General features: G+C 38.3%; 1 protein-coding gene across 1 annotated transcript; it reads left to right on the top strand.

The window, feature by feature from the left end:
* The first annotated feature begins 1,635 nt into the window (after positions 1 to 1,635).
* LOC114471966 (sorting nexin-27-like) lies at positions 1,636 to 19,352 on the top strand. The gene is made up of 13 exons (XM_028460969.1): positions 1,636 to 2,397; positions 9,112 to 9,337; positions 9,441 to 9,633; positions 10,503 to 10,567; positions 11,100 to 11,204; positions 11,297 to 11,375; positions 12,527 to 12,690; positions 13,686 to 13,775; positions 14,637 to 14,786; positions 14,966 to 15,094; positions 16,990 to 17,049; positions 17,187 to 17,235; positions 18,661 to 19,352. The coding sequence occupies exons 1-13, from the start codon at positions 2,108 to 2,110 to the stop codon at positions 18,729 to 18,731; spliced, it is 1,671 nt and encodes a 556-aa protein (XP_028316770.1). The 5' UTR covers positions 1,636 to 2,107; the 3' UTR covers positions 18,732 to 19,352.
* Positions 19,353 to 19,690: the final 338 nt, after the last annotated feature.

Below are 19,690 nucleotides of genomic sequence, written 5' to 3'. Positions count from 1 at the left end.
AATTATGTCTTATGTATTACCAAATTCCCGAAAAAAAGAGTAAAAAAACCTTAAAAGTGCAGTAACTTTCAGATTTCTTTCCCACTTGAAGTACAACTAATGCAGTGTCTCTCAAAGTGTGTGGTGCACCCCCTGGTGGGGAATGGAGAAATAACAGGTGGGGCGTGACAAACAGGAGGACATTTTCAATTTTGTGCCAATCTCCTTGTATGCCTTGCTTCAGTCACAATGAAAACAATGAACACTAAAAACAATGCCTCCACACAAAGAAAGTAATCATGAATAGCCTAAAAATGAAGCAGAAAATAAAACATTAAATTATTAACGACTGCATTAGATATGCAACCAAAAACTGAATTTCCTTTTGTTTTCTTTAGCATTTTGGCACATATATGCAAACAATGTTATTACCTGTATTTTTGACGACTGCACTTCTAAATTAGTTTTTATGCAGGTGATTAGTTTAATTTTGTTTTTGATAGTTTTAGTTCAATACATTTGAAATAGTGTTAGTTGTCAGGATTATTTGGGGGGCAATGAAAGTTCACCTTCGTTCAAAGTGGGGAACACCCATAAAAGTTTGAGAACCTACCTAGACTCTAGGCCAGTTTTTGCATTAGCTCCCAACCTTCTTTCTTTGATTTGCTTCTTAATGAATGTTTTTGTTGTGCTTTTCTCCACATTGTCTTTCATCAAAAAAAAAAAACAATAAATTTTTTTATGACGGACAACACAAGGATGTGTGTTTGAGATACCTTTGATGTGTTTATATTGCAACTTAAAATGCACATCACTGCAGTCAAAGCCTCTCTCCTGCATAATAGGAGTGAACACGAGAGATACTGAACATCCCAGCAGAGGAAACAGAGAGAAAATTCTTGTGATTTTCAGGTGGAAAATTCTCCAGAGAAATGTGCAACAGCTAAACCGACAGCCGATTTAAATAAGTAAGATGGTGTATTCCTTCCTGACGAGTAGCAATTTACTACAATACTTGAGGCAAGTTCACACGGATTTATGATGAACATTACCTTACCAAATCTTGGGTTATTCTGCTTTTAAAGTTAAATTAAGAATTCAAGATCTGAGAAATTACATAAAAATGTAATCCAGCAAAAGATACAGGACTCATGAATAAGTTGATAACTTTATAGACAACCTATTAACAGTAAAAAATTAAAAATTAAAATAAAAATTAAAAATGACATCAACGAATTGTATAGAAGTGCTGAAAAATGTGCTTTTGTACATTTTACAGCTAAATGGCTTTAAAAAAAAAAATCATTTTTTTATTTTGGCATTTGAAAAAATAGCTATAATTGCAAAAAAAAAACCAAAACAAAAAAAAACATCTTTCCACCAAAGGATAACAGTGTTACCACTGATCCCTAAAGATTTGCACATTATGTTTGTCCCATGAACTTTTATGTACACAAAAATACTACATAAACAAATTCCAAATTCTGATCAAATCCATTCATTGATCCAGCACAAGTTGTCATTTTAACCTAAAAAGCTTCTTAATGATGTAAAAAAGCTGGCTGAATGCTTCACTCCAATAGAAAACAATATGTTTACATGCAGTGGGGCCATGTGATGTCATCAATCACGTGATTTCAAGATGGAGGAACACAAGCTCTAAGGAAGCTGCGTCCGAATGTTTCATCCTATCTCCTTTCCTATCCACTTTTCCTTAACCCCTTGGATGACGTCACGGGGTTAAGGAAATGTGTTAGGAGATGAGTTAGGAAAAGGTGATCACGTTTGTTTTGACGATCGGAGGCACTTCCACTTGGTTCGACCGACACCATATAAACACTTCCGGGTGTCTTCTCCGTCCACTGCTGGGGGGGAGTGAGCATAGGGAGAGAGTGCACTACCAAAGATTCGGGTGACGCCCCCGGTGGGTCACGTTGCTCGGCCGTGCCCCATGACGCCTCCGAGGGGCGGGCTATGTGTGTGAGGGTCGGTCGGTGGAGCTGCAGCAGCGTTTGAGGGACACAGGCTGAGTGTTGTTTTGAATGTGTAACGCACACAGACTGGCTGCGTGTGAAAGAGAAAGTGTGTGTGTGTGCGCGCGTGTGGTGGGAGAGTGCATGTGAAGAAGATGGCGGATGTAGGAGACGATGAGACTCGGACGGTTCTCCCTTCAGCTCTACGTAACGCTGCGACCGTCGGTCCCGCAGCGGCTACGGTTATGTCCGGTCCGCGGGTGGTGAGGATCGTCAAGTCGGAGTCTGGATACGGCTTCAACGTCCGCGGTCAGGTCAGCGAAGGAGGGCAGCTGCGCAGCATCAACGGAGAGCTCTACGCTCCTCTACAGCATGTCAGCGCCGTTCTGCCCGGAGGAGCCGCTGACCGGGCCGGGATATCCAAAGGCGACCGGATCCTGGAAGTGTAAGTCGGCTTGTACCCGTCCACTCACACCGGGGGCTTATCAAGGAGCACTGGCTGCTACCCAGATTAGCATGTTTGGCCTCAATTCCCCACATGTACATCAACTAGCATTCATTAACACGTATAGCTGTGTAATTAGTTGGTTTTGTATCTAAAATATATATTTTTAAAACACTTGTCTGTTATTTATGTTTCTCATTATCTGCAAGAGTTAGCCACATATTGCTAGCATCGGTGTTTTGAATCTATTCGTTTTCTCGTTAAACTGGTGACCGGCATTTGAATGTGTTGCAGTTGCTGTTGGTTACAGCAAACAATGCAGTAAATATTTCTAAAAATGCTCTTGTTGCCAAACGTTAATTCACATTTGATGGTGTACAAAAAAAAATGATTTTAATGGATGCTATTAACAGGTTGTGTCCTGATAGACATCTTGAACATGTTTACTTGTTTAGGTTAACAAAGGATCGTCTGACTAAAATGATATTTAAATGTTGTTTTAATCTGATTAGTTTAACCTCTAAGAAGAGAAATGATAGGATTACAAAATAGCATGCAACCACCAAACACTTTGGATATTGTCACCAGCTGATGGGGACACCAGTAGATACATTACACCGGTGTGTAGACTGGAAAGCTAACCACCTTATATAAGTTGGACAACAGGCTGTGCATGCTGATTAGCTTCGGCTAGCGTTAGCTTTGGCAGGGGGAGAAGCTGCTGCTTCAGTGCGATTTGGAGTCAAATTAAAGCCACGGTCCAGATTGTTTTGTGTTGTCATAGACATAATAGTTATGAGGAGTAGTTGTCACTTAAATTTAGCATCAGATATATGAGTGTGAGCTTCATACCTCTATCACAAGGTGCATGTTGCAGCTAGTTTGACAGTATGTGGTGTCACTGTGTACAGTATGGTGCTCGTATCTGTTATAGAGAAAGTATTGTGTCAGGTTACCTGTCGACATCAACATAAGGTTAATCTTCTGAAGCCCAACATAATAGACAAAATAACTCTCAAAACACATACATTTGCAGCAAAATGCATGAAGTACACAAAAAATTCCCCGAAATAACTCGTAAAACATAAAATAACAAAGACAGGCAGTCACACAACAACCACTTAAACAAACAAAATGACTGCAAAAACACACAAAACAGCGAAACGTTACAGAGCAGCTCCAAAGACACGCAAACTGCAAACAAACTTATACAAAATGACAGGAAAATACAGAAAACGACAACAAAAATACAGAAAGTGACCGCAAAAAACGCACAAATCGACTGAAACAGAAATGCTGGAAATGACAGAAAAACACACAAAATCAAAACAAGAACACAAAAAATAACAAAAACACACTAATGACTAAAAACTGAGAAAAGACAAAAAAAAAAAAGACATAACCCTTTTCCCCCTGTATTAATGCTCTGATTGGTCGTTATTCTAAATGCTGACATTAATGTTGATAATGTGGCCCTCGTTGTGATAGTTTCCATCCCTGTTCTACTGTATCCTGGTTCGTTAGGGTTGAGAAATGCTTTAGCCTGTACCAGTTGATTTGACGCAGGTGGAAGGCTACACTCTGGATAGTTACCAGTTCATCACATTGATACTGCAGTGGGAAATACAATCATAGGTGCTCTTGTGTACACACACACACACACACACACACACACTCAGCAAAGTCAAGGCCAAAGTGGAATCAAACCCTGACCTTCCAGTAATGCTAACCTCAGCTCCAAACTTAAACCATCCTGTTACATTAAAAGTTTAAAATATCCATCATGGAGTTTACTGAGTTTTTTTCTAGCTTCAGTAGACAAAGAAGGGTACACTCTGAGATGTCGTCCATTGTAGGGCATGAACGCTCCATTTGGAAACTCATAATGGATTCGGAATAAGTGGGAAATCACGAGTGTTAGAGAAAATCTAAACATGCTTAAAGCTGCTGGGGACAATAACAACTTTTTTCCCTTTATAACACAGATGAAGACAGGCTATGTTTCAAATAGCGTACTAACATACTACTCATATCAAGTATGATGTCAAAATGAGTTTGTAGTGCGTTACCATTTGAATATATGAAAAGATTTAGTACACAAGAAATAAGCAGATACTGTATATACTATATCGGGACATTTCCTAAGTATGCTTGGTGAAAGAAACACTAGTCATACTCAACCGTCCCATGATGCATTGCGAGCAGAATGTAAAAACATCCTTGGACCGACTTCAAGCTAAAAGTCAAACATCACCTTTTCAAAACAAAAGCATCTCTTCTTGATTTCCATTAGTTTTTAACACTTTTGTAAATAGGGCTCTTGTTTTGAAGTTAACCAGAAGTTTGGCCAGTAGCACAATGGAGGGTCTCTGAATATCGCCGAATATAAATGTGTTTCCACGGGTTTTATGGATCAAATGAGCACATGTTGATATTCTACTTGGTCACTTTCTCGCTTAAAATGTTTTCAGAACTTTCAAAGGTGTAGAATTAACGGAGATATTTAGCCTCAGTGTGCTTCAGATTTTTGTCGTGGGTTCGAAATGCATCTTGGAAAACTTGGAAGTATACTTGGGAATGCTCATCATCCTACTATACCTATAGTATAAACAAAAACAATGGATTTCTGGTCAAAGGGTCATTGGACATGAAAAGTTTTATTGTGGGATTAAAAATCACATACAAGAATGAGAAGACGGCACCAAATTTGCAAAGTTTTTTTATGTCATTCTTACCATAATCTCTTTTGTTTCTCAGCCTGATGAGGAAGACAGTGATTCATTTGACGTTGTTTTTGTTCTGCTTTTTTGATCGTGTTCCTAGTGATGAGGTCACTCTGATGTCAGAAGTTTTCGGGTTTTTCCGTGGATGCCAAAGTATCAACATCGGCCATTGTTTTGCAAATAACTTTCAATATGTCAATGAAAACAGAAGAAATGTCACTTTGGCTGCGTTTCAGAGGGGACACTAGCATTTTTAGTGAATGAGAACAACTTTTAAAACAAGTTTAAAAAATGTTGGGATTTAAAGAAAATGTGCTAACTCCACACAGAGACCATGTCTTACCACAGAACTCTCATATGAGGATGCGTTTCTATTAGGGATGTAACGATTCACTCAACTCCCGATACGATTCGATTCACGATACTGGGTTCACGATACGATTCTCTCACAATTTATTTTACAAAATGGGACTGTAGTCAATTGATGACTGAAAAATATTCCTTTATTTTTTGGGGGGAAAACTAGAAAATACTGTATTATTTTCCTTTTATTTTTAATTGACAAAAGAATCCCTTGATAAACTATTCAAAACAATGCAATTTAACTAAAAATAAATCTTGAATGAAATAAATAAAGGAATAATACAAATGAAGAAGAAGCTTATTAATTGAAATTCTTGTTCTATAGCAAACAATGCAAAACTGCATAATAGTTCTTTTTCTTTTTAATAGTGCAACTGAAAATGTATTTTGTGCCTTAACAGTTTGACTTTAAAAAAAAAAACCAAAAAAACCGTCATTGCACTGAGTTACGTCAGATATTTGTTTGGACCAGCAGAGGGCGCTGGTACCCCAGTGGTAGGTTGGCATGCAGCTATTCTCAGTGAAGAAGAGATGCTATGCTAGCAGACAGAGCTAATAGAAAAACGTGACTTTTACAGATATTCACGTAATATTACAAATATTCTTTCGGTGCTGAAGGGGTAAGGAATAGTTTATTAACATGTAACATTAACATGTAAGAGTAGAAGGTGGCCAGAAAGCAAATAGTAGCAGATTCCGCCCGCCGGTACACTGCTGGACAAGAGAAGGCATAAATATATAGCGCCCTCTGCTGTTTAAAAAAAGTACTGCGATTCAGATTTCAAAGCATCGATGTCAATCGTGATACCTATGAATCGATTTTTTACTGCCTTACGATTAATCGTTACATCTCTAGTTTCTATTTCTAACCTCTACTCAGACAAGAGCTATAGATTTGAGATAAATGTCCAGATGAATGTGGAAAACTATCATTTCTGGTAGTTTGTTTACAATTAAAAAAATATCTCTTGTAGTTCATAGTCTTTGTCCATCTAGTTGATTTTCAAATGTCTTTTTTTGTCAACCTAACTTGACTATTTTGAAAAACTACATTTTTTAAGATTCTCACGTCACTGACTCCACATTGTTAAACCAGCATAATTTGAAAAATGGTTTGTAAATACTTGTATTCTTAAAGCTCTGCTGCCTTTTATATCATGTTTCAACAAAAGCTATAGATTCAATCTCATCTGTTTGTAAACACAGGCAACTTGGACAATAACTTGCATGAATTTGTATATTTTATTTACGTTTTGGGAGTAAATTGCTGCAATTAAATTGAGCAGAATTAACCTGAAGTGAAATCATGAATTTATTGCATTAATTTGGTAAACTTGAGCTAATTTTGGGAAGTGTTGAAAACAAGATACTGTGTGTACTTGGACTTGCTGAGGCATCAACATTATTTTTACTGAGCTTGTGTTTTTTTTTTTTTTGTCCATTTTAACCTTTGGATCCTTCTTTGGTCATATGACCAAAACCAGTACTTATCATGTGACTTGGTAACCAGTTTGACTGTTCTGGAATCAGGCGGTCAAGTGTGTGTCATATGTCAGGTGTGTTGTTTCATGGATTTATTAGAAGATAGAGCAGCGATCCTGGTGTTTTATCAGATTGCCTCGTGGTTTTCTTATCTAAGGATCTAAGAACAGGCCTGAGTGTGGCTTGTGCAAACATTTCTAAAAGTCTTTCTGGAGAAACAGGAAAAAGTGGCGTCCGTCATGCCTCTTTCTATCGTTTTATGATTGAATTTTGTGTAAAGCTCAGTGGGGAGTTGTAGTTTCTGTAATAGTAGTTTACATGAAGTTGTTTTTGTATATTTTGAGCTTAAAGAGAATAGACAAAGACGGTTGTTCCCAGAGTCAGAACAAAACTGGGTAAAACTGCCTTTAAATATGCTGCCCCCTCTTCTTGGAACAGTTTCCAGATTGATATGAAACTAACAGATCTGGTCACTGTTGGATCATTAAAATCTTTGTTAAGGGACCAGGAAAGAGCTAGTCTTAGACAATGTGACTGTTTTTCATTCCGATGGCTTGTCATCTTGTTTTGAGCTGGTGTCTCCAGAACTGCTGGTTTTTGATGTATGAATGTATTTATTGTTGTTGTAACTTTGTCTGCTGTTGCCATGCCAGGTCCCTCTTAAAAAAAGAGATTTCTAATCTCAGTGAGGCTTTTATCTGGTTCAATAAAGGATATAATAATAACAAATCTTGGACTTGATGCCACCAACTTTATTCACTATGATCGAATGCATATTTGGAGTTTAGAATAGACTCATTTTGTGCTTTAGAGCTAAAATCCTAGTTAAAACACACTCTGCACTAGGTCTGAGCAATATAGCGATATAGAAAATGACCACCTATCATATATATATATTTTTAACTTGTTTTTATTTATACAATCACACAGTTTAAATTACATCATACAATAATTTATCATAGAGTGCAGTCAATTTTTTTTTACAATTTTAACATTTCTGTGATACATATTTCATAGCTTATTTTGTATAAAGATACTCGGTTTAGGAGTGGCTGCTTTCACTACTTCTCAGAACAGCATGAAAAGCTTAGTGAGATGGATTTCTGAGTGCTTCTTAACCCAGACCTTCCCCTAAACAAGCCACATTACAGAACTCACTCACACGTGCTGTCCCTTAGAGGAGAAAAAGACAAACAAATATGCTTGTGTGGCTAATTGAACCCAGAATTGTCTTTCTGGTGCTACTTTATTGAGTGGAAAATATTGAGATTAATATCGTGTGTCGTGATTTTGAGAAAAAATATGGAGATATAAGTTTTGGCTCATATCGCCCAGCACTACTCTCCCTTTTTGTCTCTTTGACGTTTAAATTTCCCAGTCTGAGCTAGTTTCCTGCTAAGGCTGCGTTTCTGTTTATAGACAAAAAAAAAAAAACCTTCCTCTTTTGTCTTCACCTCTTTCGCCCCTCCTTCCCCAAATGTAGCTTTTCAGCCGAATGCTTTAGAGGAATTCTGTCATATTAATCACCGTTCATACGTGAAAAGCAGAACGATGTTGACATTTTTTCCATTCCGCTGTCATTATTCATTTGACTGGTCAGTTCAGTCCATAACGTTCACACTTATGAAACATGGCTCATAATGGCCATCGCTTGCCCTTTCCCTCCTTTTCTGTGCCTGTCCTGTTTCCTATGGGAGGATTAGAGAAGACACCTGATGCTTCACCATCTGCTCTGTGTGCAAAGCCACGAGGCTCCAAACTAAAGGAAAGCGTTAGGAATGATCTGGTTACACACAAGTCCAAACATAGGGAAGAACACTCACATATCAACATGCTGACATCTTTATTGCTGCTTTATTGGCCTGTGTTCATTGATGTCTCCAATGTTTTGGTAATCTAATTTTGACGAATATTTAAAAATAAAAACATGGGAATTATTTATTGGATTGAACCAGAAACAACTGTATCACATCCAAACGCGCCTAAGTTCCGGTGGAAATTTACTGGAAATGTTCTGCCATTTGCAACCTGAATCACTGCACTCCTTCCTAAAGTATGGAAATATATGCATCCTTTTAAATAATAATGCAAATAAGGTCTCAAACACTCGTCTTCTTCTCTCTACATCTTCCCCCATTTTTTTTAGCAATGGGGTGAGTGTGGAAGGTGCGACCCACAAGCAGGTGGTGGACCTGATCCGTGCTGGGGAGAAAGAGCTGGTTCTGGCTGTGCTGTCAGTCCCACCCCAGGAGGCCGATGGGCTGGAGGTGGTGGAGGAAGTCCAACCCAACTACGACTACAGCGACAAACAGGCCGTGCCCATTTCTGTCCCCACTTACAAGCATGTGGAACAGCACTCTGAGAGATTTGTGGTGAGTTGAAGGCTCAAGCTGAGCTTATCAAACACATGTTCTACCACACGATCTGGTGACCATCAATAGCACTCATGTTCTCGCTGTGTTTTCACGGCTGCAGGTGTACAATGTGTACATGTCGGGGAGACAGCTATGTTCCAAACGCTACAGAGAGTTTGCCATTCTGCACCAGAACCTGAGAAGGGAGTTCTCCAACTTCAACTTTCCAAAGATTCCCGGGAAATGGCCCTTTTCCCTCTCTGAGCAGCAGCTGGATGCTCGCAGGAGAGGCCTGGAAGAATATCTCGAGAGAGGTATGAAGCCACATTGGCCACTGTTAGATGGTGTTTTTTTTAATTCTGAATTAATTATCCAGAATTAAATCATTAGGAATGAAAGTGTTCTGCTTCCTGTCATTTCGAATTGAGGTTTACATGGAAACACATTTATTCGCCTTTATTCAGTTCTGCTTTAGGTCTAGGGTTCTGATTGGTCAGGGGGCGAACGTGACGTATGACGTCTATCGGGAAAAAACACAAAAGAATTCCTTTCTTTTGAGCTACAACATTGAAAAACATTGAATAAGTACTGTTTTCACGTTTCGTTTGCAGATGTCCGTGTGTGTGTAAATGTCCGCGTTCATTATATCCATGTCTTCTAAGGCTCTTTTTAAATAAATAGTTTAGGGTCGAGTCCAACGCTTGTTTGGGGTGGCCATCTTGGATTATGTCGTCATCGTGACAGGACGAGCATGCGCAGAAGGACCAGAATTAATTTAAAGCAGAATTAAACGTTTACAAGATGGAGGAATTTTTCCATTTGGATTTCAAATCAGAATAAACCAGCCATTTACTGTACTTCGGATTTAACTTTAATACAGATTTTCATTCGGAATTAGGTGTTTACAGTGTTTAATGATGATTTCATTTTTATTCTAAATTTAAAGGTAAATTAAAGCTGTCATGTAAACGTAGTGAGTGAGTTTACATGACAAAAGAAAGCTGTGTCTATCAGCATGTGCACATCACTCAGCAAAAGTTTTTCACATGATTTTCCAGCTGTCATCGGATGTTAAAGCGGAAAGTAAATATTGTTAACGCTGGTTACACACATGCACGCTGACATTTAGCCGCCCTTTGTTCAACACAATTGCTGTGACCTCTTCATCTCTGTTTGCCTCTAGTGTGCTCTGTGCGGGTGATCGGAGAAAGTGACATCATGCAGGAGTTTCTCTCCGAATCAGACGAGGTTTGCATTTCTATCACTAATACTGTAATAAATTGGACATTTAAATGAGTTATAAGGATCAGAAAACCCTACAAGTTTGACTACATTTTTTTCAAATGTAGTTTTAGTTTGTTTGTAATTCTTGTTGACTGGATTTACATAGTACAATTTTTAAAATCAATTACAATACATTTTAGGCGACCACATTTTAATTCCGGGTGACCCCAAATGGGGTTACAACCCCATGTTTGAAAAGCCCTGCTCTCATGATAAGATTTTTTGTATCTAAAAATAAGGCATAAAGCCATTAAAAACCTTAAATATGTAAATTAGTTTAAAAAAGTTTAGCCTTCTTACTGTGTTGGTGCCATGCAGGTAGGACTGATTCATAAATTGATTTCAATAAACATAAATCAAATAACAAAAGGTCTTGCATTTCAAGCTTGTTTTTGTTTAATTTTGTTGGTTTTTTTTTTTGTGCAGGTTTATATTTATTCAACAAAATAAATGCAGCTTCTTGTGCGTTCTCGTTCTATTGTTCTCCTCTGTGTAGAATTACAATGGCGTGATAGACGTGGAGCTGCGAGTGGCCCTGCCAGACAAAACCACAATATCGATCCGAGTGCGTAAGAACAGCACCACAGACCAGGTTTACCAGGTACAATAACACAGAGTAAAGCTCGGAGCAGTAGGAGCTTTGTAATGAGTGTCATAATACTTCATGGAGCTGACTTTGTCTTCTCTACGCAGGCTTTGGTGATGAAGGTTGGAATGGACAGTATTATGGCGAGTTACTTTGCCCTGTTTGAGGTGATCAACCATACCTTTGGTAAGTGCGCTGTATATATGCCATAAGTAATATGTGCATAGGCTACGTATTGTGATTCCGCTTACTGTACATTTAGTAGTTATTTAAAGTACAAGTATACCCTAAAACCACTTTTTTCTGATGAATTCATATATGTTTATGTATGAAGTCATGCATTTTTTAATTCTAGTCCCACTCTTTTTTTTAGTCTAAGTATTTAAATTTAGCATTTTTAATTGTAAAATGTCTGAGTGACTGCCCTCTATGGGTTGAACGCCAGTTATTGCAAATTAATTTTGCTATTGGCTGAGATTAGATCAGTGACGTCACTAACTGGCACTGTTGGCTCCGCCCCTCCTTTAAAAGATGGGAGGCGGGACTAGTTTCCTCCTCTCACAGCCCTCAGTGAGCATTGATTGATGACTCCATATGGAACTGTGCAGTGCTGTGGGAGCGGGGCTGCTGGGACTGGGCGTGTCTTAACTACTCTAAGAGCAACGCACATAATAAAGACATTTATTATCCAGCGTCAGAGTGTGAAGGGGGATGTAGGTTTGAGCTCCGTCTGTCTGAGTTAAAAGGGGACAGCTTTTCTCAGAAACCGTTTAAGATACAATAATCAAATTTGTTGTGTGGCTTCAGGGTATCAATACCTTGATGAAGTTTGAAAATGAGAAGTGCGAAAATATTTTTTTTCTAGAGTTATTGCCCTTGTTCCGTTTTTTGAACTGTTTGAGGTTTCTTCGAAGGGGACAGCTTTTCTCAGAAACCGTTTAAGATACTATGACCAAATTCGGCGTGTGGCTTAAGGGTAACAATACCTTGATGAAGTTCGAAAATGAAAAATGCACAAATATTTTTTCCTGAGTTATTTAATTTGTGCCATTTAACTCTGAAGCGTCTTCAAAGGGGACAGCTTTTATTCGAAACCGTTTAAGATAGTAATTTTATATTCTCATGTGATAATATTTTCTTATGCATAAATCTAAGTTCTTAGATTTCGTACATTTAGGAAAAGGTTGTGAGTTATAAAAAACCAATCTGGCGGGGGATGTTAAAGATTATGTCTTTTTGTTTAATTTCTCCCCTAGTGGCAGGTCAGCAACAACCTGGGGGTTTATTAATAACTCACTTTTTGCACCCTTCTTACTTCTATTTTTCTTTTGTCGCAGTGCGGAAGTTGGCGCCCAACGAGTTCCCGCACAAACTCTATGTGCAGAACTACACGTCCGCCGTGCCGGGGACGTGCTTAGCGCTCCGCAAATGGCTGTTTAGCTTCCAGGAGGAGGAGCTGCTCCGAGACAACCCTTTGGCACTGCACTACTGCTTTCACCAGGTCATAAAAATCACATGTCACTCCTTGTCTTTGTTCTTTTCTTGGAACAAATGTTCACAAATGTTCCTTTTGACATTTTTTTGTTGTTTACATTGGGTTTGGTTGTTTTATTTTTTTGCCTTTTGATTTGAAATCAGCCTCAACTCTGGACAGGTTCACACGTGCCAACATGTTTTATCACTAAAGCAGACACATTTTCCTGCATAAAACGCTAAAAACTAAACTCATTTTAGTTCAGGACCCAAATACAGACGAGTTTGATCTCAAGTGGGCCACAGATTTTAGGTGGGAAAAAAAGCAATTTCAACATTAATGTACCCTAGTTTACACTTCCAGGTATAAATTACATATAAAGTATATCCAAACATTAAGTGACCTTAAATGTAAACTCAATTATATTTCCTTGATATTATGAACAACTGTTATTTAATTTAGTAGAATAAATTGAGGAAATTTGCAGATTTTTGAATTTGTTTTTTTTTTCATCAATTTGGGATAAAAAAAAAAAAGACTGCCATCATGAGATATAAGCGTGAGAAATTTGTATCCATGTGTATCTGGAGGAGCTGAGATATCTACAACAAAATTATTTAGTAATTTACACAATGATACTTGTTTTTTTTTGTCATTTTTACTTTCTCCTGTGGGCTGAATTAGGTGTTCTAAAGGGCTGGATTTGGCCCCCGTGCCTTGAGTTTGACACGTGCACTAAACAGTTTTAAATGGTGACCAATCAGTCGTGCAAACATCCATCTCATTGTTTGGTGCTTTCAAACCATCCACTGATTTTTCTCATAACTTACTTGTGAAAGGCCTTCATTTTTTGGTGTGGAATGTATTTCAAATTAAAAACCACTACATATATTTACCTTAAGTGCAGCCACACTGTTTGAACGTTCTGATGCTGTTTTTACCAGCGGGCACAAGATGACTATAGATTTCATGTGTAATCCGTTTTCCTTTGGGCCTTTCATTGATAAATGTTGTGTGCCCAGGCTCTGGACGATGTGAAGAAGGGATTCATAAGAACTGAGGACAAATCCTACCAGCTGCAGAAACTGGCAGAGCAGCACAAGATGGCCACGGTCAGTACCACAGACGCCTCTTTGTTTGGGAGCCCGTTTACCCGAGTCATCTCCAAGCCACTAAATACTAAACGTGGACAGAAAAGGCTACGATTTCTGCTGATTTATACTGATGTTTGTCAAACGTTGTGTATGGGCTTCTACTTTAACACATCACACAAGTGACAGTTGGTTTGAAAATCAAAAACATACAGAATCATAAATCATCTGACACATGTACATATTTCATATATTGCACATATTTTATGTTTTGAATTAAACCAGCTGAGATTTACAGAAGAAGAAGAGGGCCACTTTAAAAAAAACAACACAGAAAAAAGTCACAATTTTACAACACTTTTTAAAATCATATGGTTATCTTTTTTTTTTTTAAGCCTTAACTTTTTTTCCAGTCCTGTTTTATTTATTTATTAATTTTTCTATTTTAATCTGTTAGTATTTTTGGAAGCCTGGTACGTGTGGGAGGAGCTTGCAGGTGTCCCGGAATAGTAACGGGTGAAAATGGAAAAAAAATCCAAAAAAAACAGGACAGTTAACTTAAAAGTTCATACAAAAAAAATCAAGACAAAAAATATTAAGACCAACAAAAAAAATATTAAGACTAATAATAATAATAATAAAAATTATTAGGACAAAAAAAAGATGAAGACAAAAAAAGATAACCATATGATTTAAAAACGTGTTTTTTAATTGTTTTTTTTTTTTTTTTTCTCTCACAACTGGATTTGTTTTTTTTTTCAGTACAAAACCTGAACCTTAAAAAAATCCACTTTGCAACAATAGTGAAAAAACAAGCAAAAAACAGTTTTCTTAAAGCAAACGCACACATGTGACTTTGAGTTGTGCTTTGATCCCTTCCAGTACCTGAGCCTGCTGCGGACGTGTGAGGGCTACAATGAGGTGGTGTTTCCCCACTGCTCATGTGACTCTAGAAGAAAAGGCCACGTTATCACAGCCATCAGCATCAATCACTTCAAGCTGCACGCCTGCACCGAGGACGGCGTGCTGGAGGTGAGCGCCTCCGTGCACGCTGTGAGGAAAAAGAAAAAAAACCCATGTTTGTTTTTCCTTAAAGCATAAAACGTGTTGATTCATGCAACAGTTTGGTTATTAAATCTATGCCAGATTTTCCTCCTCCCTGTAAATCTAAAATCTACCAACTGGGAGGTAAATATTTTCTGTTTTTTCAGAACCAGGTCATCGCCTTCGAGTGGGCAGAGATGCAGCGCTGGGACACGGACGAGGAGGGGATGGCGTTCTGCTTCGAGTACGCACGAGGAGAGAAGAAAGCTCGATGGGTCAAGATCTTCACTCCATATGTGAGTTAGCATGTTAGCTTGTTGTTTAGATATGCTAACATATTATTGAATTATTATATCTGACATTAAACCAGGGGTGTCAAACTCAGGGGCCAAATACAGACCAGTTTGAGCGCAAGTGGGCCACAGATTGTTTTTGGGGGAAAAAAGAGTAAATTTAACATTAATGTGCCCTGGTTTGCACTCCATGTATAAAATATATATAAATGATAAAGTATGTCAGTCCATTCAGGATCTTCACTTAAATTTCCCTGACTTTGGGGAAATTTTGTGGACTAATTTGAGCAAAATTTGCCAGATTTTTAAAAATGTAGTTCTTTCAACTAGTAGTGCACGATTGCAATTTTCTGGCCGATCACCGATTTTTTCTTTTTTTTTAAAAGCCTCACCGGCACCGATAGCGATTTTGGCCAATTCCGATTTTTTTCATAACTGACATCATACAACTTGAATGTTTCAAATTGATTATATTGTAAAACATTCAACAATACCTGTGAAACAATACAAACGTGTTGTTTTAGCTGCACATGTAAATGAAAAGTTTAGAACATTGCTGTCCAAAATACTAAATTGTCATTTTCTTTAGGTTTTTATTTTTCACATTTTAAAAACAAAATAAACGTGTCCAACAAGGTTCCACTGTGAGCTGTTTGGAGCTCTTTGACTAAAATAAAGTGCACAGCAGTATTTTGGTTTTACAAATAAAGAAAATCACAGGGTTTGGGGTAGATGATATAATAATAATCTACAGGACAAACTTAAGTGTCTTGAGTTTTAAGTTTCCTTAAATGTCCAAATGCAGCAGTTTTTGTGTATATTTAAATGTAAAAATATTATTCTAAAAATAACTTGCAACAGCTGACAGGACAAAAGCTAAATCAATAATAAATAATTAAGTGCATCATGTTCAACGTAAAACTGCAGAACTGCCGACATGCTAAGCTAACGGCTCCTCCGGCTGTTGTTGTTTTGTGTCAATAGAGGCATGCGCAGCACACATGAGCTGGTGGGCGGGTCTGTCAGTCAACTCACAGCAGAACGGGACAGTAGCTGACTTTATGACGGACTTTTGAACCTAGAAAAGATCGGTGGAAAAGATCGGTTTCATATGCAGAGATCGGCCGATTGCCAATCCCCCAAAATCATGGAAATCGACACCGATTGATCGGCCGGCCGATGGATCGGTGCATCCTTACTTTCAACAATTTCAAACTAAAAAAGACTGCCGTCACATCAAATAAGAACTGAAAAAAAAGCTCTGCAAATATTGTGGATTTTTAATTGATTTTTTTTATGTGGAGAGCTGAGATATCTACAACTGAATTATTTGGGAATTTACATAATGTTTCATGTTTTTTTTTCTATCATTTTTACTTTCTCGAGCGGGCCAAATTTGATGCTCTAAAGGGCCGGATTTGTCCCCCGGGCCTTGAGTTTGACACACTTGTATTAAACAATCAATTTTAATGTGCACAGGTAATGTTGAGACCCATCCATCATGACAACTAATTATATTATCTGACATTAAGTAATGCATGACTGTAGAGAGCAATTGTAATCGCGTAATTGATAATTAATTACAATTATGATGTGATTATAACTAATTGAGTAGTAGTAGTAATGATCATAATTCAGCTGTAAATTAACATGGATAATTGAGGTCGTAATTGTAATTTTAAAATGTAATTGGCCCCAACCCTGGCAGAGAGAATGAATAAAAAATATTGATAATCTTGATATAATGAATTTTTTGAATTTGTTTGACCATAATGAATGTATATTCCTGTAATTCTAATCAAATCTTTACAACAAACTCCTTTTTAAACTGTGCATTTCCACTCTGAGGATCCATTCTGTTGCACTGAAAACATGCATTGCTTTGCTTTTTCTCCCAGTTTAACTACATGCACGAGTGCTTTGAACGGGTCTTTTGTGAGCTGAAGTGGAGGAAACAGGTAAGGGCCACTCCTTTCCTCTCCCACTGCAGGAAGCACAACATCTGAATGTCTAACTCTGGCCTATTCTTAGCTTTTCCTTTACATGTGCACAAAGGCTTTTCTTTAACTCCTGCATGTGTTGCTCATGTGTTCAGGTAGAAGAAGAAGCTTCTGATAAAGACAACAAAAACTGCACTAACACCGGTAAGCACGACAGCACCACTCGGCTGAAAAAATAAAAACTAAAGCTCATAATGCCAAGGTCAGAAACAGGCTTAACAAATGCAGTAATTCTCTATTAGTGAAGAATACAAATCATTGTGCCCAGAGTTTGAGAGATGACTCAACACAGGCCAATGTCTTTGTAGTTTTTTAAACACATGATGCCGTACACAGTCATGTGACTAGAGCATAAATCTGTTCCTGTCAAACACGTGAAAGAACTGCAGGAGGAGCCACGTGAAATGTTATCATCCATCTCTAGAGACACACATGTACAAAGGAGGCTGAAACTATTCCAATTATGTGAGTAATTGTACGTGTGCAAAACAAGTGAAAAGCACGATGGGGTTACATTCCTTATCTTTATCTGTGAAATGGAATTTATCTTGTGTGAAGCCGATCTGGCGTCGACTTTTCGAAACAATGTCGACCAATGAGAGCACTCGTAGTGTTTCACTTCTCAAATTCTTAAAGCTGTGGTCCGCTTTTGGTATCGTTTCCAGCAGAAGTGTGAGGTTTTTTTGACACGCCTGGGAAAGCTTTTTGTGTTTATTGCAATGACTCGATTAACTCTGGATAATGTTGATATAAACCTCTATTGTTTACCGAAAGAGGATGAAAACATTTGTGACCTGAAAAATGATCTATGATCAGTTCCAACTCTGTGGTTTGGTAGTAGACAATGAAGCAGAAGGTCCCTCCTTTATCCAGCTTTGATTGGCGAGGGTCCCAAACTGTTTGATATCACTCATTTCTACAGGCTTTACAATGCTTCACAACACATTCCGATTGGTCAATGCATTGCTGAATAACTCCCATGTGTCACGGCATCAAAGAGTGGAACGAAAAATAGCATTACGCATGGCACAGCAGAAAGTTGAATAAAAATTGACGTGTTTATTTCAAGTTAAATTGCAACACCTAGTGGTCAAACATAAAACCATTATAGTTTCACACTTGTTTTCAAAACTTTGGCACAGTTGTGGCAAAGTGGGCTTCTGCCTGAACTTTGTTGCACAAAAACATGTGTATCTTTGATCTATTGGTTATCACCACCAACCATGCTGCAGTAATGTCCATACATTAGCTCAATTATTTCTGCTTTTGTAACCTTCCCTACTGAGAATTGGCTTCATATTTAATGCAAATCTCGAGTTTTTTTTTTTTGGGCATACTACAGATTTCTGTATTTAAAACTTGATTTATTGTCACTCAGTATCATATATTTCCAAAATGTCACATCACCTGTAACCACTAAGGGCCCTACTTCATTCTGAACAAAAATTAGCCATGTAGGTTATACAGATGAGAGAAAAACTTTTTTTGTTATGGGTTTGTGATTTTCAGAGAAAAGTGGCTGTGGCTTAAGAGGATAAAACATCTTCACCCTCTGAACCTCTTTTCCAGAGTTTCTCCCTCCGCTGGAGACACAGCAGAAAGGATGGCGCCACTTAGGGGGGGAGATTGCAACTTCCTAAAACATGTGGTCACTTGAACTTGAAGCCGCCCACTTGGATTCATCGCAGCCTCCCCCCCCTTCAGAGAGAGCGCCCACCGACACACACTGACCTGAGCCACAGACTGGGGCCATCCTGGGGCCACATATCAAACATCAAAACATCCCAGAACGCAGGCGGCGAGAAGATCAATGAGGGAAAACGGACTAAAGTTGAGTCTCGCATCACTAACTGGTCTCCGTAGCGTCTTTTTTCCTTAATGGCCACACACCAGCAGATGGTTTCCATTGGTGGACATTTGACACGTGAGTACTGAGTGATGGGTCGTAGAAAAAAACAAAGACATCTGCACACGAATGGGACCTAGATGGACCCTCATCGATCTCATCCACGGAACTGAGCTCAGTTTAAAGATTGAACACGGACACAGAATTATTTTCCAACATTTTTCACACTCGGTGAAGAACAAAAAAGAAAAGAAGCAAAGTCGTGCTTTCCACTGATGCTGGATGTGTGTAGCCTTTGTCTGAGAACATCTGTGGGGACAGATGTTTGTGATTGTTTGATGAAATATAGATTAATATAAAAGCTCTAATTATTTGTTTCTTACTTAACACGTTGAAATACTAAATCACTGAAGCAGGTCATTTTAATCTTCATATTTCACGTCTAACGGCGAACTGGCGTCTTTGTGCAGTTGTCACTGTGTGTGTGTGTATGTGTTCATGTTCATGTCAGAGGGTTGGAGCTCCATGCAGGGAGTTTTATTTGGACTAAAGCTCTTTAGTGTATTTAGCGTCACTCCTCATTTTTCAGTCCAGCCAGCAGGGGGCAGCAAAGCAGCAGCCAGGTTGTGCATTTTGTGAAGCAAAAGATGTTTTTAGAGTTTCTCAAAGTGACCCCAGCTGACCCTAACCCAAAAAAAACTATCACTCCTTTGCAGATTACACGTGCACGTGACTGTGCATCCATCGTGATAT

This window comes from Gouania willdenowi, chromosome 11, assembly GCF_900634775.1.
Source record: "Gouania willdenowi chromosome 11, fGouWil2.1, whole genome shotgun sequence".
In the NCBI taxonomy this organism is placed as follows: Eukaryota; Metazoa; Chordata; class Actinopteri; order Blenniiformes; family Gobiesocidae; genus Gouania; species Gouania willdenowi.
The sequence above is the reverse complement of the archived record's forward strand: the minus strand, read 5'-3'. Positions and strand labels throughout refer to the sequence as shown.